The sequence below is a fragment of the Scyliorhinus canicula genome, chromosome 20 (assembly GCF_902713615.1).
Source record: "Scyliorhinus canicula chromosome 20, sScyCan1.1, whole genome shotgun sequence".
In the NCBI taxonomy this organism is placed as follows: domain Eukaryota; kingdom Metazoa; phylum Chordata; class Chondrichthyes; order Carcharhiniformes; family Scyliorhinidae; genus Scyliorhinus; species Scyliorhinus canicula.
Window position 1 is genome coordinate 82165688 of NC_052165.1, and position 20850 is coordinate 82186537.

The window sequence follows — 20850 nt, forward strand, 5'->3', positions numbered from 1 at the left end:
CCACCACCGCCACTGCCCCCACCATCACCACCACCACTGCCCCCACCATCACCACCACCACCACTGCCCCCACCATCACCACCACCACTGCCCCCGCCCCCCCACCACCACCACTGCCCCCACCATCACCACCACCGCCACTGCCCCCACCATCACCACCACCACTGCCCCCACCATCACCACCACCACCACTGCCCCCACCATCACCACCACCACTGCCCCCGCCCCCCCCACCACCACCACTGCCCCCACCATCACCACCACCGCCACTGCCCCCACCATCACCACCATCACCACTGCCCCCACCATCACCACCACCACCACTGCCCCCACCATCACCACCACCACCACTGCCCCCACCATCACCACCACCACTGCCCCCGCCCCCCCACCACCACCACTGCCCCCACCATCACCACCACCGCCACTGCCCCCACCATCACCACCATCACCACTGCCCCCACCATCACCACCACCACCACTGCCCCCACCATCATCACCACCACTGCCCCCACCATCACCACCACCACTGCCCCCATCAACACCACCACCACCACTGCCCCCACCCCCCCACCACCACTGCCCCACCATCACCACCACTGCCCCACCACCATCACCACCACCACCATCACCACCACCACTGCCCCCATCACCACCGCCACTGCCCCCACCCCCCCCCCACCCCCTCCACCACCACTGCCCCCATCACCACCACCACCACCCCCATCACCACCACCACTGCCCCCATCACCATCACCATCACCACCACCACTGCCCCCACCCCCCCCCCCCCACCCCCCCACCACCACCACTGCCCCCACCATCACCATCACCACCACCACTGCCCCCACCCCCCCACCACCACTGCCCCACCATCACCACCACTGCCCCACCACCATCACCACCACCACCATCACCACCACCACTGCCCCCACCATCACCACCACCACCACTGCCCCCACCCCCCCACCACCACCACTGCCCCAACCCCCCCACCACCACCACTGCACCCATCACCACCACCACTGCCCCCACCCCCCCCCCCCACCACCACCACTGCACCCATCACCACCACCACTGCCCCCACCATCACCACCACCACTGCCCCCACCATCATCACCACTACTGCCCCCACCATCACCACCACCACCACTGCCCCCACCATCACCACCACCACCACTGCCCCCACCCCCCCACCACCACCACCACTGCCCCATCACCACCACCACTGCCCCCACCCCCCCACCACCACCACTGCCCCATCACCACCACCACTGCCCCCACCATCACCACCACCACCACTGCCCCCACCCCCCACCACCACCACCACTGCCCCATCACCACCACCACTGCCCCCACCCCCCCCCCCCACCACCACTGCCCCCATCACCACCACCACTGCCCCCACCATCACCATCACCACCACTGCCCCCACCCCCCCACCACCACCACTGCCCCCACCATCACCATCACCACCACTGCCCCCACCCCCCCACCACCACCACCACTGCCCCATCACCACCACCACTGCCCCCACCCCCCCCACCACCACTGCCCCATCACCACCACCACTGCCCCCACCATCACCACCACCACTGCCCCCACCATCACCACCATCACCACCACCACCACTGCCCCCACCACCACCACCATCACCACCACCACCACTGCCCCACCATCACCACCACCACTGCCCCCACCCCCCACCACCACTGCCCCCACCCCCCCCCACCACCACCACTGCCCCCACCCCCCCACCACCACCACTGCCCCACCATCACCATCACCACCACCACTGCCCCCACCCCCCACCACTGCCCCCACCACCACTGCCCCCACCACCACCACCACCACTGCCCCCACCCCCCCACCACCACCACTGCCCCCACCACCACCACCACCACCACTGCCCCCACCCCCCCCCACCACCACCACTGCCCCCATCACCACCACCACCACCACCACTGCCCCCACCATCACCACCACCACTGCCCCCACCCCCCCCACCACCACCACTGCCCCCACCACCACCACTGCCCCCACCACTGCCTCCACCGTCACCACCACCACCACTGCCCCCACCATCACCATCACCACCACCACTGCCCCCACCCCCCCACCACCACCACCACTGCCCCCACCATCACCACCACCACCACCATCACCACTGCCCCACCACCATCACCACCACCACCATCACCACCACCACCATCACCACCACCACCGCCACTGCCCCCACCATCACCACCACTGCCCCCATCACCACCACAGCTGCCACCACCACCACCATCACCACCGGTGGTTGAGAAGACACTGGCCAAAATTCCCCAATTCCTCTTTCCCGACGCAGCGCACACCCTGGATTCCCTGGCAGCGTGTGTTGGCTTCAATGGGAATTCCCCAGTGGGAGTAGAATATCCTGCCACCAGCCAACGGCATGCCATCGAGAAACACGCGACTGGGGAACCAGAGAATTCCCCCACTGCTCCATCTCCGGCCATCCCTCATCGCCAACACTGAATTTGTTTCATATTCAAGTGCAAATCGAGCACATCTGCCTCATTTTTATCAGCGGCACTATTCCAGTTAGTGGGAACTAAGTCATGCTATTTAATCACCTATTGAAGTGATGTTGGATAGCTTGCCTACAACAACAACTTGTATTTATATAGTGCCTTTAACATATTCAAATGTGCCACAGCCCTTTACAGAAGTAAAATTGGACACTGAGGGCTGATGGCCAGTAGCTTTGTCTAGGACACAAGTTTTAGGAAGTGTCTTAAAGAAGAAAGGAGAGATTTAATGATGAAATTCCAGAGCTTAGAGTCTGGGCAGCTTAAGGAAGCACCACCAATGATGGAGTGATTAAAATCAGGATTGAACAAGACACTGAATTTGGAGAGTACAGTTGTCTCAGTGGGTCAATGAACTGAGGAGGTTACAGAGATAGGGATGGGGAAGAGAGGGAGAATTAGTGTTGTTTAATGAATGTAAGTCAGTGAGGACAAGGGTGATGGGTAAACAGGATGTGGTGAGATTTAGGATACAGACGGCAGAGTTTGGGTTTCCCGGCTTGGGTCACTGTCTGTGCGGAGTCTGCACGTTCTCCCCGTGTCTGCGTGGGTTTCCTCCGGGTGCTCCGGTTTCCTCCCACAGTCCAAAGATGCGCAAGTTAGGTGGATTGGCCATGCTAAATTGCCCTTAGTGTCCAAAAAAGGTTAGGTGGGGTTCCGGGATAGCGTGCAGGTGTGAGGATAGGGTGGAGGTATGGGCTTAGATAGCGTGCTCTTTCCAAGGGCCGGTGCAGACTCGAAGGGCCGAATGGCTTCCTTCTGCACTGTAAATTCCCTGATTCTATAATTCTATGACCTCACATTTACAGGAGTATGTTGGTGTAGTCAGGTCTAGGGATAAGGAGGCATGGATAAGAGTTTCAGCAGCAGATGAAGCTGTGATGGGGCAGAGTCGGGAGAAGCTTTGCAAGTGGGAATAGACACGTCTAATCGCTGGCAGTGGGATTCTCTACTCCTGCTACTTGTCATTGGGAATTCCTATTGAAACCACCCCAGGCCGCCCGGAAACTCACGGCGGAAAATCCCACCGCGAGAGAACGGCCAGAGAATTCCAGCCAATGGCATCAGTTGCCCTATATATGTTATTGAAGGAAATTTCTACTCATTGAGTACTGCATGATGTTCAAGCAGGTGGACGCTTTAGGGCTGGTGGAGGAGTTGAGAGAGGAGCTGGATATTGTCAGCGTGCATGTGAAAGGTGACACGGCGTTTTCTGTGATGTAGCTGGGAAATAGAAAAATGAAAATGAAAATCGCTTATTGTCACGAGTAGGCTTCAATGAAGTTACTGTGAAAAGCCCCTAGTCGCCACATTCCGGCGCCTGTCCGGGGAGGCTGGTACGGGAATCGAACCGTGCTGCTGGCCTGCCTTGGTCTGCTTTAAAAGCCAGCGATTTAGCCCAGTGAGCTAAACCAGCCCCTAGAAATAGGAAGAGGACAAAGACAGATCGTTTGTGGGATTGGGCCAGAACCAGGCAAAGTTCAGACCCACACACCTGGACAATGGTGGGAAAGCATTGGAAAAAGATGGTGTGGCCAACTCTATCATAGGTTGCCAAGGAGCAGCAGAGACTGTTTACCACTGTCAGAGTCACATAGGATGTCACTCTACTGAGATACTTCAGCCACTCGCGCTCACGCTCAGCTGGAGAGGGGTCAACCTTTTTCTGTTTTACCAGGTAAGTTATGTTCAATAATACCTCATGTCCTGAATAATCTCAGCCCCACCTTCTTCACAATCCCAGATGACTATTTTCTCCAAGTCCCCAGTTTGCGGAAAGCACACTAATTTCCCATCTTGCGACAAGCCGCTGATTGCAGTGCGGTTATGGAAAGTTGTGACGGTTTTGTGCTGGCGATCGTAGGCTAGGCTCCAGATCTTAAGGTAGTAGGCACTGTGTGATGCGGATATCAAGGTGTTTCCAGATACCGAGAGTGAGGTGATGGGAACTCCCATACCTTCCATTGAGTCCATCAGCTTTACATTGTCCAATAAGCTCCACACCTAGAACGAGACAATAAATATTTACCACAATTTGGCCGTTATGGGTAATAATCAGCGAAGCTGGGAGGCAGGGATAGACTCTGGGATCTGCCCCTGGATATATTAGCTCCCTCAATGGATTCCACTACATTTGTTGCAAATACTAAACTCAGCTTCTTATTATCACTCCATGCATCCTGAACGTTTTAATGCTTCCTTTCCCTAATTTCCTCCTACTCCAATATGCAAGATAAATGTATCAGGGCTGGGAGTGCCACTCTGCAGTTGGGAGTTAGTTGTGTGACCTGGGCTCTGTGTCTGATGGGCCACACTAAGGGGTAGATCTTCACTTTGTGCGATCATGTAAATCAGGTGATTGCGAATCAGCAAACTTTTATTGCAGCCCAGCCCACTGGCTGGAAATTGGCCGAGTTTGGGTTTGATATCCATATTCCACACCCGCCCAATGTTATACTCCGGGTGGGGTAGCTTTAATGAGGTCTCGTTATTTGTACAGAGGGAGTCTCACCATCAAGTCTCTTTGCAAAGGGGGAGTTCAGCATTGGAAAGGGAGACGCATCATGGAAGCAGGGAGGTACATGAAGCTCACTGGCCAATCCATCATTGTTGTGAGACGCGGGGCAGTGTCAGGGGAGAACCTATTAAATTACCCAGGTGACCTTCCCAAAGCCCTCCTGCCCTTCCAAACCTATTGCCAACTTCAGCCCTGGAGAGCCAGGCCGAGGGTGGCCTGTCCGTCAATGACCCAATGGTGTCGGCAAGAGAAGATGGGGTGGAGTTTGGTTTTGGCAAGGGTGAGGGGAGGAGGGGAGAGGGGAGGGGAGGGGGGAGGGGAGAGGGGAGGGGGGAGGAGAGGAGGGAGGGAGGGAGGGAGGAGGGAGGGGAGGGGAGGGGGGAGGAGGAGAGGGGAGAGGGGAGGGAGGGGGAGAGGGGAGGGGGGGTTGGTTGGTGTGTAAGCTCAGTGGGTTACCCTGTTCAAGTCTCAGACAAGGAAAGGTGTGGCACCTTCCTCAAACATCCTCCTCCTACATCGGGCACCCACCTCCCCTCAAGGTCTGCTCTTCTCCACACACCCCTCAAGTGCTTCCCCCTGCTCCAACCTCTCCATCAAGACCACTAACCCCCTCTCCACACTTCCCCCTGCAGACATCACCTCTCCTCCCTGCCATAGGATCTCCCGCCCTCCCGAGTGGGCTCCAGAACATAGAATCTGGGGGCTGCTGTAGTCCCAGTTCTGGCCATCACTCCTGCTGGCAGCCTATCAGATTGGCGGGCAGCTCTGTGAGGTGAGGCATCCTCCCAAGTAAGCGATGGAAGCCTCCCATTCCCATTATGGAGATTTAAATGGCGGAGAAGCAGTTGGCATAGTGGGGATGTGTTCACGGCTGACTCTTCAGGTGACGGGACAAGGAATACCTCTGCCAGTTAAATGTTGCCCTCGCTGTTTAAATCAACACTCTGAGAGCCAAAAAGAATCCCCTATTTATTTTAAATATCATCCATCCCCAGTTGCCTTTGAGTAGATTGATGAAGTAATTTTAATTTTCAGGAGGCATTTGCAAGCAGACAGGGAGGTTTTGAGGTAAAATGGTTTCGGATCAAGGGGCTTGAGTGCAGGAAGAATGGAGGGGATTGATAGAATGCAGGATTATGGAGCTGTAGCTCTTTAATGACAATTCCAACAACACCACCTTACCCGAATGGTCTCATCGTTGGAGCCTGTGATCAGTAATCTCCCATCCTTACTGAACACTGCAGTCTGAACGTTGCCACCATGTTCTAGATCTGTCTTCAGGGCTTTCAGAGATGAACTGCAATCCAGTTTGTAAACTCGGGCATACATTCCGAAGCCTGTAATTTTAAAAAAAAAATTGAGAATATTAAAGTCCTGAGTTCTTTGAGACTTAGCAGCAGCTGCTGCTGATGTTCATCAAACTCTATCATCCTTTTTGGGAAAATTATATTTCTTAGTCCTAGTCACCCCAACCAGTGGGACCGGTTTCTCTCTATCTTCCCCGTCAGTCCCTGATAACAGCCTGAAAACCTGCATGGTTCGCAAGTCTAGACCAAGACGGTATCAAACAAAATTGGACCTGTGTATGCAAGGAGCAAACTCAGGGAACACTTGATCACATAAAAGATGATGGAAGTCTGGAACTTTCTCCTCAGGAGGCTGTAAATGCTGGAAGCCTTCATGCCTTCGATAAATAGATTTTTTTTCTTGGGTCATCAGGAGACAAGGAAATAAAATTTACATACATAATGTTGAAAGATAGATCAGCCATGGCCTGAAAGAAAGACAGGACAGGAAAGGCTGAACTTCCTACCACAGTTCAGATGAGAGTTCCAGAGCGTTGAACATCGAACAGGGCCTGGGTGTCAGGCAGTTAGTCACATGACTGAGGTGCTGTCCAGTCACGAGCCAATAGCTGCACCTGTCACATGATTCATCAGGCCATTGTCAAGTGGTATTGCTGTGTGATTTTCTCTAATTACCCTCAGTTCCTTTTGTTCGCTCTTTGTTTTTCAAACTGGGTCTCACTGCATTGACGATTCAAACAGAACAGGTCTTCCAAGGGTTTTTCTTATTATTTAGCCTACTTGGACATCTAAGATCCAGACAGTGATAACCCAAAATAACTGGGTCTCTAAGGCAGCCATTGAATAGTCAGCGAATGTGACTACATTAATATGTGTTTTTGTACACAGAAATGAAAAAATGAAATGAAATGAAAATCACTTATTGTCATGAGTAGGCTTCAATGAAGTTACTGTGAAAAGCCCCTAGCCACCACATTCCGGCGCCTGTCCGGGGAGGCTGGTACGGGAATCGAACCGTGCTGCTGGCCTGCTTGGTCTGCTTTAAAAGCCAGCGATTTAGCCTAGTGAGCTAAACCAGCCCCTAGTGAGCTAAACCAGCCCCTGGTGCCCATTCTCCACACCACTGTTCTTGATCCCCACTGCAATTCCCCTCTGACCTTTAAGGATCAGATGTAGTTGCATATTGTGGGTGGGAATTCTCGTCGGATCAGGAATTCTTGAACCGTTATGGAGCTGCATTGAGGCACTCCAGAGCAACCACAGAATCCAGGTAGAAGTCTTTGAGTGGTTAGAAGTGAGGGGGAGGGGGTGCTATGGATAGGAGTGATTGCCTGGACTGGTGAGGGGAGGTGAAGAAGATGCAAGGATGAAATATTTGATTTGATTTATTGTCACATGTACCGAAGTACAGTGAAAAGTATTGTTCTGCGGCCAAGGGAACGTACACAGTACGTACAAAGTAGACAAAAAGAATAATCAACAGAGTACATTGACAAATTGTACATGAACAAACAGTGATTGGTTACATTGCGGAACAAGAGGCCAAACAAAGCAAATACATGAACAAGAGCAGCATAGGGCATCATGAATAGTGTTCTTACAGGGAACAGATCAGTCCGAGGGGGAGTCGTTGAGGAGTCTTGTAGCTGTGGGGAAGAAGCTGTTCCTATGTCTGGACATGCGGGTCTTCAGACTTCTGTACCTTCTGCCTGATGGAAGGGTCTGGAAGAAGGCAATGCCTGGGTAGGAGGGGTCTCTGACAATGCTGTCTGCCTTCCTGAGGCAGCGGGGGGTGTATACAGAATCAATGTGGGGGTGGCAAGCTTGTGTGATGCTTTGGGCTGAGTTCACCACACTCTGCAGTTTTTTGCGATCTTGGACTGAGCAGTTGCCAGGCTGTGATACAGCCGGATAGGATGCTCTCTATGACACATCTGTAGAAGTTTGTGAGAGTCGATGCAGACAGGCCGAATTTCTTTAGCTTCCGCAGGAAGTAGAGAAGTTGTTGGGCTTTCCTGATTGTTGCATCAATGTGAGTGGACCAGGACAGACTGTTGGTGATGGTGACCCCCAGGAACTTAAAGCTATCGACCATCTCCACTTCAGAGCCATCGGAACTGACGGGGGTGCGTGTCGTGCTACGCTTCCTGAAGTCGATGATCAGTTCCTTGGTCTTTCCGGCATTTAGAGAGAGGTTGTTTTCGGTGCAGCATGCAACCAAGTGATTTATCTCCCTCCTGTAGTCTGATTCGTCGTGTTTGAGATACGGCCCACCACAGTCGTATCATTCACAAACTTTTCCCATGGCAGGTTGATGGAAAAAGTGAAGTTGTATGGGGTTCAGAGTGTACTAGCTAGATGGATAAAGAACTGGCTGGGTAACAGGAGACAGAGAGTAGTGGTGGAAGGGATTGTCTCAAAATGGAGAAAGGTGACTAGTGGTGTTCCACAGGGATCCGTGCTCGGACCACTGTTGTTTGTGATCTACATAAATGACCTGGAGGAAGGTATAGGTGGTCTGATTAGCAAGTTTGCAGATGATACAAAGATTGGTGGAGTTGCAGATAGCGAGGCGGACTGTCAGAGAACTGTTATACAACAAAATATAGATAGATTGGAGAGTTGGGCAGAGAAATGGCAGATGGAGTTCAATCCAGGCAAATGCGAGGTGATGCATTTTGGAAGATCAAATTCAAGAGCGGACTATATGGTCAATGGAAGGGGCCTGGGGAAAATTGATGTACAGAGAGATCTGGGAGTTCAGGTCCATTGTACCCTGAAGGTGGCAACGCAGGTTGATAGAGTGGTCAAGAAGGCATACAGCATGCTTGCCTTCATCGGACGGGGTATTGAGTACAAGAGTCGGCAGGTCATGTTACAGTTGTATAGGACTTTGGTTAGGCCACATTTGGAATACTGCATGCAGTTCTGGTCGCCACATCACCAGAAGGATGTGGATGCTTTGGAGAGGGTGCAGAGGAGGTTCACCAGGATGTTGCCTGGTATGGAGGGGGCTAGCTATGAAGAAAGGTCGAGTAGATTAGGATTGTATTGATTGGAAAGACGGAGGTTGAGGGGCGACCTGATTGAGGTCTACAAAATTATGAGAGGTGTGGACAGGGTGGATAGCAAGAAGCTTTTTCCAAGATTGGGGGTGTCAGTCGCGTGTATAGGGAGTACAGTAGAGGACTGAGCGCACATCCTTGTGGGGCCCCGGTGTTGAGGACTATTGTGGAGGATGTGCTGTTGCCAATCCTGACAGATTGCGGTCTGTTGGTGAGGAAGTCAGAGATCCAGCTGCACAGGGAGGTTTGGAATAGAAATATTCTGAGTAAATGGTTGAGGAGCTAGGGTCTGTGAATTGGGTTTCGAAAGGTAGGACATGAAGGGGGTAAAGCATCTGTGAACTGGTGGAAGGTGCTGATGGTGGGGAGTAATTGTTGAGTTATGTTTTCACGAAGCAGTGGTCTACCTGCACTGGGAATCAAAACACCCCCCCCCCCCCCCCCCCGCAAGAACTGTGCCACAACTGGCTCAGTGCACTGAGACAGGTCCATAACAAGAAGGAGTGAAAACAAATGTAAATCAGAAGCTACAGTGTCTGGAGCAGCTGATAAAATTGTTGTTGAATACATCATTTGCTATTGAGCAATCCCATAACAGCCTCCCCGAACAGGCGCCGGAATGTGGCGACTAGGGGCTTTTCACAGTAACTTCATTGAAGTCTACTCATGACCATAAGCGATTTTCATTTTCATTTCATTTCATTTTCATTAAGTTATCCCAGGATAAGATTGTCTGTTGACACTAAATGGAGAAGATGAAAGATAATGGATGGGATTTTCCAGTCCTTTACACCAGCTGGATCTTCCAGTCTCGCCAATGCAGCGGGCGGGTGGGCCATGCAACATGCTGTTTGACATTGGAAGACCCCACCGGTGGCTGACGATGAGCCATCTCCACCACTAAAAATCACACTGCGGCGGCGGGGGGGGGGGGGCGCTCTGGAACATCACACCCCACGGGGGAAGGAGCATTAACGCAACATAGATTTACAGTTGTTTTAAACTTAACTATCTACCTGAGTGTAAAAGCAATGTTTGCTATGCTATGCTGTGCAATGTATTGCTTCTCGTCCTCTTTAATTCCTCGCAAGCTATCTGACCATGACTGCAACAATAATAACAGCTTACATTTATACAGCGCCTTCAACAGAAATTGACACTGTGCCACAAGAGGCGATATTAAGGCAGGTGACTAAACCTTCAGTCAAAAGAGTGGGTTCCAGGAAAGGTTATAAAAGTGGACTGAGAAGTGGGGAGGCAGAGAGGGAATTGCAGACCTTGGAGGCCAGGCAGATGAAGCCATTAATATCAGCGATACACAAGAAGTTAATATTGGAGGGTTAAAGAGCTATTGGAGGTTGCCGAGATGGGGTGGGGCTTTGTATAATATCCTCAGGGGTCCCGAGAAGGTTGAACAATGAAGGTCCATTCAGGCAAACAAGAGTAAAGACTGCAACGTGGCGTACAGCACATATGTCCCAGCCGGGAGTAATGATCTTGCCAGTCCCAATCCAAGCCAGCTTTTACATAGCGGGTTCACATGTTCCAGCTGCTAGGCCTCGGCCCCCCCAGTGGGGGAGCTCGTATTCCACGTGCCCCATGGGCCAATCAATTGGGCCATCCCCATGGGTCTCATGAGGGTTATTCCACCGCAAGATGATCATTTTAAAATGGAGGTGTTGGTGGACTGGGTGTCAATGTCGGTCAGTGCTGAAAGCTGCAGGCAAACTCCTCAAAATGACTCGCCCGGATGGGGGAATACTTTCCAGAAATACTGTGCACAGGGATTTCCGGCCTTTCCCGCTGTTGGGATCTTCTGGTCGTGCCAAATTTCAGATCATTGAATTCCCCCCACGTGGAAACAAGGCCGGGCTGTATATCGGTGGGGAATGTCCCCGGAAAGACTCCAGCTGAAGTGCAGGGAGATTAATAACACGGCTGGGGGGACGAGTGCGGTCGGAGGTGGACGGAGGGGCAGATCAATATTGCGTTGGTAATGGGAGTTCACTGGGGGAGGGGGCAGTTCACAGGTCTGTGCAGTTTCTTCCTTCCCGTTTCAAGGGGTTCTGGCAGGATTTAAAACCCAAAGACAGTCAAAGAAATCCCCACTTCCTGGTTTCTGGATCTTAATCCTAGCCCAAAAGTGGCACGTTGGCGCAGTGGTTAGCACTGATACCTCACGGCGCCGAGGACCCGGGTTCGATCCCGGCCCCGGGTCACTGTCTGTGTGAAGTTTGCACATTCTCCCCGTGTCTGAGTAGGTTTCACAGCCACAACCCAAAGATGTGCAGGGGAGGTGGATTGGCCACGCTAAATTGTCCTTAATTGGAAAAAAAATAATCCCACCCCATGCTCCTGAACCCCGCCCAACATAAAACACTAGAAACACACCTCTACGGTGTCAACAAACACAGCCTTCCAGAAAATAACAGACCAAATAAAATCCTTTTAAAAATCAAACTGCCAATCACAGTGATTTAAAATAAACATAAAAGATGTCCACATCTGAATTGAATGGCTGACCCCTCTCTTGGTTAACTGGTTGAGAGAAAAAACAATGGAAATCATAAAACATACAGTGCAGAAGGAGGCCATTCAGCCCATCGAGTCTGCACCGACCCACTTAAGCCCTCACTTCCACTCTATCCTCATAACCCAATAACCCCTCCTAGCCCCTTTTGGTCACTAAGGGCAATTTATCATGGCCAATCCACCTAACCTGCACGTCTTTGGACTGTGGTAGGAAACCGGAGCACCCGGAGGAAACCCACGCACACACGGGGAGAACGTGCAGACTCCGCACAGACAGTGACCCAGCAAGGAATCGAACCTGGGACTCTGGCACTGTGAAGCCACAGTGCTATCCACCTGTGCTACCGTGCTTTATATATATATATATATAAAATATAACCTTGTAATTGTGTTAAGCAAAGTTGGTTTTTAAGTGCTCGTGTCGTGTAGCAGGAGTAAAGTTTTTAAAAATTCATTTATGGGATGTGGTTGTTGCTAGTTAGGCCAGCATTTATTGCCCATCCCTAGTTGCCCTTCAGAAGATGGTGGTGTGGCATTCTTGAACCATTGCAATCCTTGAGGTACACCCACTGTGCTGTTAGGGAGGGAGTTCCAGGATGTTACCCCAGCGACAGTGAAGGAACGGCGATACATTTCCAAGTCAATGTGGTGAGTCACTTAGAGGGGAACCTCCATGGTGGGGTTCCCAGGTATCTGCTGCTCTTGTCCTTCTAGATGATAGGTGGCTTCTAGATGGCTTGGGTTTGGAAGGTACTGTTGAAGGACCCTAGGTGAGTTCTGCAGTGCATCTTGTAGATGGTACACACGGCCACTGTTCGTCGTGATGGAGGGTTTGAATGTTTTTGGAAGGGGGAGCAATCAAGCGACTGTCTTGGCCTGGTTGAGCTTCTTGAGTGTTGCTGGAGCTGCACTCATCTAGGCAAGTGGAGAGTATTCCATTGCACGACTGACTTGTGCCTTGTAGATGGTGGACAGGTTTTGGAGGGGGTCAGGAGGTGAGTTACTCAACGTAGGATTCCTAGTCTTTGACCAGTCCTGGTAGCCACAGTATTAATGTGGCTAACCCAGTTCAGTTTCTGATCAATGGTAACCCGCAGGATGTTGATTGTGGGGGATTTAGCGATGGTAATGCCATTGAATATCAAGGGGTGGTCATTAGATCCTCTCTTGTAGGAGATGGTCATTGCCTGGCACTTGTTTGGCATGAATGTAACTTGCCACTTGTCAGCCCAAGCCTGGATATGGTCCAGTATATCAACTCCACACTAACACTCCTGCTTGTAATCTGATCAGGAGTCATTATTTTTCACTCTGAATACCACAGTGTCCCTTTCTCCTTAACTGTCTCTTTCATGAGAGGTGCCAAGGATGATTCACACTGCCCACAGGAGATGGTGAAGGAGTCATTTACATTGCGATAAACGCAGAACCAGGTAAAGGCCATTAGTTGCACGAGTATGAAATCATGGAGCCTCTGGATTAATGTGGCATGTTGGAATCTGCTACCACGTATATGTTGAGGATTTTGATGTAGACCTCAAAGGATCAACCTCTGTGCTATTTATACTAAGTACGATATTGAGGTTGACAAGCATCAGAAGATGAACATCAGAAGATTTTTACTTGCAACAATGATCTTTTCGTCCTCACTGTCAACAGGGGGGGTGGGGGGGGGGGGGGGGGTACTAGGGGATTGGAGAGTGGCGAATGTTGTTCCCCTGTTCAAAAAAGGGAATAGGGATAACCCTGGGAATTTCAGGCCAGTTAGTCTTACTTCGGTGGTAGACAAAGTAATGGAAAGGGTACTGAGGGATAGGATTTCTGAGCATCTGGAAAGACACTGCTTGATTAGGGACAGTCAGCACGGATTTGTGAGGGTAGGTCTTGCCTCAAGTCTTATTGACTTCTTTGAGGAGGTGACCAAGCATGTGGATGAAGGTAAAGCAGTGGATGTGGTGTACATGGATTTTAGTAAGGCATTTGATAAGCTTCCCCATGGTAGACTTATGCAGAAAGTAAGGAGGCATGGGATAGTGGGAAATTTGGCCAGTTGGATAATGAACTGGCTATCCAATAGAAGTCAGAGAGTGGTGGTGGATGGCAAATATTCTGCCTGGAGCCCAGTTACCAGTGGCGTACCGCAGGGATCAGTTCTGGGTCCTCTGCTGTTTGCGATTTTCATTAATGACTTGGATGAGGGAGTTGAAGGGTGGGTCAGTAAATTTGCAGACTATATGAAGATTGGTGGAGTTGTGGATAGTGAGGAGGGCTGTTGTCGCCTGCAAAGAGACATAGATAAGATGCAGAGCTGGGCTGAGAAGTGGCAGATGGAGTTTAACCCTGAAAAGTGTGAGGTTGTCCATTTTGGAAAGACAAATATGAACGCGGAATACAGGGTTAACAGTAGGGTTCTTGGCAATGTGGAGGAGCAGAGAGACCTTGGGTCTATGTTCATAGACCTTTGAAAGTTGCCACTGAAGTGGATGGAGCTGTGAAGAAGGTTTGCTAGCGTTCATTAGCAGAAGGATTGAATTTAAGAGCCGTGAGGTGATGATGCAGCTGTATAAACCTTGGTAAGGCCACATTTGGAGTACTGTGTGCAGTTCTGGTCACCTCATTTTAGGAAGGATGTGGAAGCTTTGGAAAAGGTGCAAAGGACATTTACCAGGATGTTGCCTGGAATGGAGAGTAGGTCTTACGAGGAAAGATTGAGGGTGTTCGGCCTTTTCTCATTAGAACGGAGAAGGATGAGGGGCAACTTGATAGAGGTTTATTAATTAAATTTTTTTTTTAAAATTTAGATTAGCCAATTATTTTTTCCAATTAAGGGGCAATTTAGCGTGGCCAATCCACCTACTCTGCACATTTTTGGGTTGTGGGGGCGAAACCCACGCAGACACAGGGAGAACGTGCAAACTCCACACGGACAGTGACCCAGAGCCGGGATCGAACCTGGGACCTCAGCGCCGTGAGGCGGTTGTGCTAACCACTAGGCCACCGTGCTGCCCTTGGTAGAGGTTTATAAGATGATCAGGGGAATAGATAGACTTTTTCCCCAGGTGGAACAAACCATTACAAGGGGACATAAATTTAAAAAAAAAAAAAATTTAGATTACCCAATTATGTTTTCCAATTAAGGGGCAATTTAGCGTGGCCAATCCACCTACTCTGCACATTTTTGGGTTGTGGGGGCGAAACCCACGCAGACACGGGGAGAATGTGCAAACTCCACATGGACAGTGACCCAGAGCCGGGATCGAACCTGGGACCGTGAGGCAGCTGTGCTAACCACTAGGTCACCGTGCTGCCCCCACAAGGGGACATAAATTTAAGGTAAATGGTGGAAGATATAGGGGGAATGTCAGAGGTAGGTTCTTTACCCAGAGAGTAGTGGGGGCATGGAATGCACTGCCTGTGGAAGTAGTTGAGTCGGAAACATTAGGGACCTTCAAGCGGCTATTGGATAACTACATGGATTACAGTAGAATGGTGGGGTGTAGATTCATTTATTCTTAATCTAGGAGAAAAAGTTCGGCACAACATCGTGGGCCGAAGGGCCTGTTCTGTGCTGTATTTTTCTATGTTCTATATTCTAACTATATACAGTTCTGAATGGGCCTGATCTAGCCTGGCTCCCAACAGTTACATTGGCTGATTACTTGAATACATGACTGACTTATAAGATGTACATAAGAGTCTTGCTGATACAAGGTCACAGCAACAATGAGCAACTAACATGGAGGCTGTACGTTTATACTCCAGGGTTACACACAGTGATGTCACCAGGCAGCATCTTAAAGGTACATGTCATTGTCTGCATGGGCATGCACACCATATCACAACATGACGGACTGTAAACCGTTTACTCAATTGAATTCCTGCATATTACTGAAAAGGAGACGAGCTATGGAAGTTTTTTGTCTTGCACTCATCAGGACAGCTCACAAGATAAACCAACATTCACGAGAACAATTCATACTGTATGAGGAGAGAGTGCTGATTGGTTGGAAATGGACTCTGATTGGTGGAGGCATTGCCATGGAAAATGCAATAAGGACATTTGACTGTTAGCGGCCATACTTTTGTTTCAAATTGAAACTGGGCAGGTCATCTGTGATTGGTCAAATCATTGCAATGGGGAATGAACTAGGGAATGGCTGCCTCCTAAGCTTCTGTTCAGTTGAAAAATGTGCATATGTGGATATGCTTCCTTCAGCTTGCTGAGGAAAGGGCCCTGTGTGTGAATATACATATATAGCATCTGGCATGCATGAATGAACCAGACTATGAACCCGGTTGATAACCTTAAATTAATTTTCAATTCTTCTTACAATCAGAATTGTTTAGCAGTTGTTGTCCAATCACGGATCACGTGTGACTTCAGACCCACAGCAACTCTTAATTGCGCTCTAAAACGGTCTTGTAAACCATTCAGTTCAAGGGCAATTAGGGCTGGGCTACAAAGGCTGGCCCAGCCCAGCAACGCCCACATCCCGTGAGAGAGAAAATAGAGAAACTGCCTTCTGAAATGTTGTGCTGAAGGATAGTACCTGCCACAAGGCAATTTTCATCTTCTGAAGCAACCAGGAATGTGACTGACAAGCTGACCTTTTCCGTGACGCAGCTCCCATCCAGAGAGATCTGTTGAAAAGGAAAGGGAATTTCTTAGAAATTAGATCCATGATACTTTTTGGACAGCCTGGACGTCCTTAAAGCATATCGCACTCACTGTGAGTTCACAAAATAAACACAAAACCAAGGAAGACCATTTGATCGATCCACCCAGAAATCTTTCCCTGTCATGGTATCGCACTGAGTATTGTCAGCCCCTGCTCTTCCCAGAATGCTGTTTGGGTGTAGAGATTTGTCCTGTCCATGAATGAACCAGTGTCCAGCCTCTGCCCAATGGAGTTTGTTTTCCATAAGGGTTGAAAAGTTGAGGTTCCTCTGCCAGATCATCGTTAAACAGATACTGCAGATCTTTAACTAACTGCAGGAACCTTCATAAATCCCTCATGCATGCGCTGCATCGATTGCAGTGGTAGAAACCCGCCACACCCATGTCACCCAGATGGGACTGACCATGCACATGAAGTTGGGCAGCACAGATTTCAGACTAACAGGTGAGCTCTGACCACCTGCGTGTCCATCATATAATATGCACAAAGTGCTCGATTGTAAGCTGGTCCTGATTAATAGCTGTTTTCAGGGCTCTAGACTGGGGACTTCTCCGAAGAGAGTAGAAATTCAAAAGACCTTTGCCCAATGCCGTTCCTGCCTGGTTGGCAAAGTTCTACCAGTTTGGAGCTAACCATACTGACAGAGCATTGAGAAAAGGGGCTATCTCCCAAACTTTGATTTTCCATACCATTGCCAGAACTCCATCATCAAATCCTACTGCTACTTTCTCCTGGTTTCTCAGTGGAGCGATGCAGGTCGGGGTTGAGATGCTCAGGCCAGTGAGACAGTGAGTGTTCTGTAGGGTGCCTTTAGCCTTGTCCCACACACACAACTTGCCCCCAAAAGACACAGTCAGCAGTGAGCTGCCAGACCCCAGCACTGCTGTGTGTGTTGTATGGTCCAGGTTTCCACCAGCTATCTGGAACAGGGGGTCTCCATTCTCCAGATGCCAAGCTTTAATCTGAAAGCAAGTGACATTGTAAGATGGTTAATGAACAGCATTAGAATCAGCACACAAGAGGGAATCTCTCATTAATACTAATGTCCCCCCCCCCCCCCCCCCCCCCCCCCCCCGGGCTATTTCCCCCCCGGCCGTGCAGAGATCGAGAACGAGCTTCAGGATGTCATAAACCTGAAGGAGAAACAGTTCTAATATCTGTACTCCAGTTTGGCTAACCCCTTCATATCCATGGATATTCTCATCTGAAGCCCTACTCTCCTCTCAGCTGATAGACCTTAGCATCGATTGTCGTTTTTATTCTCAGATTATCTTTAATGAATTAAGTTACCCAATATAGAATATGGTGTTGGCAGCATGCACTAAAAATTGGAGGAGTTGGCATCAGTGTGTCCCATGCCTTCTCATATAGGACACACCCAAATTCCCAATATGTGATCCTGGCATAAGAGGTTCTGTGGTCATCAGTGTCCATTCACTGCAACAGTGCCGCCAGGTGCACGGCCTCGAGCTTTTTCTCAGTGAATCATTGAACATTAATGGATTTAAGATGCAGATCAGCCAAAGACGTTTTATAGGTTTAAGAAATTCAAAACAATATATTGTACTTGGCTCTCCGTAAGTGTTATGAAGCTATCTAAACCTGTTTGGGCTTATTAAACATATCAATGAGCTGATTTTAACACAAACATTGGGATGAGGATAAGGAGGCCGCAACATTTCTTTGATAAATATCCATTAATGCAAATGGGGCTTTCAACTAGTGAATGCTGAAGCCATGTGGACTAGCAAGAACCCTGGCTTAATACCTGTCTGTGCTAAATTAGAACGGACAAACCCCTCAGCTCCCACCCATGCCTGCTCAATATCTGACCAAACACTCATACCCACAATGGACCTGCTGGTTCCTGCCCAGATTCTTAAGAATAAACAAAGCTCCATTTTGGGGTCACCTCCCAAGATAAAGATCCTGAAGATGATTGTAGCATGCCTATTGTGGTCCTGTTCAAGATCAGTTATACACTGGGTGAGCTCCCTAATCTTGGTAAAGTAGATTCTTTCAACTGAATGCATTGAGGAATGATCCCTCCAGTTCCCATTGGGAATTGGAAAGTGGAATTTAGGAATCTTATTTATGAAAAGCAATCGGAGCATTCTTCTACCTGGGCGCCTGCGACCGAATAGATCACATCAATGGCTTCATCCACCTGGAGCAGTGCAAAGTGCTGATAGTCAGAGTGATCCTCTGCGATGGAGTAGATCTCTTTCCCAGTCAGTAGATTCCACAGACGCAGCGTATGGTCAAAGGACCCAGACACAGCATAAGCCTTGTTGTGAATCACCTTGATACATCGTACCTCAGCTATAACATAACAAATCACATTGATTAGTGCGGACGAATCATATTACATGTGACCCTAAATTTCCAGAAGCTTTACCTTTTTATCCGATATCGCAGGATGTGGACTTCATTGGCAAGACCAGCATTTATTGCCCATTCCTAATTGCCCTTGAGAAGGTGGTGATGAGCTGCTTTCTTGAACCCCTGCAGTCCATATAGTGTAAGTACACCCACTGTGCTGTAAGGCAGGGATTTCCAGGATTTTGAACCAGCTGCAGTGAAGGAACGGCGATATATTTCCAAAGTGAGTGACTTGGGGGGGAAACTTACAGATGGCGATGTTCCCATGTGTCTACTGCACTTGTCCTTCTAGATGGTAGTGGTCGTGGGTTTGGAAGGTGCTTCCTAAGAGCCTTGGTGAGTTCCTGCAGTGCATCTTGTAGATACTGCTGCTACTGTGCATTAGTGGTGGAGGGAGTTGAAGTTGGTGAATGGGGGTAGGAGAGAATTATGTGTTCAACCTAAGGTTGAAATTTGATGATTTTTTTTTGACTGCAAGTCATGTAAACTTATCTCCTCATTATTAATAAATGGAAGTTTACAAATAAAATGAACAATGTTTTTTAATGCCACTTTGAATTTTCACTTGGGGTTCTTCCTACAGCACTTTAGAGATGAATCCTCAATTCCAGGGCAATTCGGGGAAATCTCAGAGAGTTGGCAATGCTCGTTGCTGTTTACAGAACTTCTCCAGGGATTCTTCCAGACTCCCACTGAAGTCATGGCAGAAACTGAGAACAATCTTTTCACATGTTCGGGGTCGAGATGTTTAGGATAACAATGGATTAGAACATGACCTTTACTCCAGCTTCAGATTTCACATTGAAATGAGCTGAGTAATCTACATACATTTGAACTCTGACAAACAATAGGAGCGAATACATCGGCCTGCTTTGCCATTTCCTAAATCCATGGCTGGTTTCGAATTCCACATTACCATTTACCCCCAATAATCTTTGTTTCCCTTGTTTCACGAGAATCTGTCTATCTCCACCTTAAACATATTCAGTGATCCAGCTTCTAAAGTCTTCCAAAGTCGCACAATCCTCAAGAGAAAATAATTCTTCTCATCTCTGTCCAAAAAGAGCACCCCTAATATTAAAACAAGGCCCCCTAGTTCACACATAAAAGGAAAAATCTTTTCCAAGCCCACCTTGTAAAGACCGTTCAGGATCTTGTATGTTTCAATTCGATCAATCCTCACTCTACTAAACTCCAATGGAAACAACTGACAGAAGTTAGATAGCCAAAGACAACTCTTGGACAATGTTGCTTTCTTAAATTGTCTTCCATTCCCGAACAGGCGCCGGAATGTGGCGACTAGGAGCTTTTCACAGTAACTTCATTACAGTGTACATTACAAATAAGCCTATTTGTGACAATAAAGATTATTAAATTAAAAAATGTGCTTCCTCACCAGAATGGCCTGTTAATGTGTGAATTACTTCGATGTCCTGTAGGTCCCACACAATCATTGTTCCATCCAGTGAGCCGACTACCAGCACAGTGCAATCAGTACTTAATTCCATCACAGTCACACCTGTGGACAGAGGGGAATTTATCGCTTCACAAGGATCCTACAGATGCTATTGTAAATTACAGTTGACATTCGGTGCTGATCATGTGGACTGCATGACCAGTGTAACTGGTGATGCCTTGAGGGCCTTGTCTGAATCTGTGAATAGGAATAAGCTGCCAGTGGGTGCATTCTACACGACAACTTGTGTAATATCGCATGAGACTGAGAGTTAGTATTTAACTTATGGCTTTGACACCATGACCTCGCTTGTTATGTTATCCCCAGAGACCAATAAC

At 49.3% G+C, this 20850-nt stretch overlaps 1 protein-coding gene across 1 annotated transcript in view; it reads right to left on the reverse strand.

The window, feature by feature from the left end:
• The window catches only part of nwd1 (NACHT and WD repeat domain containing 1), a 103314-nt gene that overhangs the window by 16570 nt on the left and 65894 nt on the right, over positions 1–20850 (reverse strand). The window contains exons 11-16 of the mRNA XM_038780314.1: positions 20453–20575; positions 18797–18996; positions 17364–17636; positions 16546–16636; positions 6274–6428; positions 4301–4577 (exon numbers count right to left, since the gene is read on the reverse strand). Of these exons, the coding sequence (XP_038636242.1) occupies positions 4301–4577; positions 6274–6428; positions 16546–16636; positions 17364–17636; positions 18797–18996; positions 20453–20575 (1119 nt within the window). The remainder of the gene's footprint in view (positions 1–4300; positions 4578–6273; positions 6429–16545; positions 16637–17363; positions 17637–18796; positions 18997–20452; positions 20576–20850) is intronic.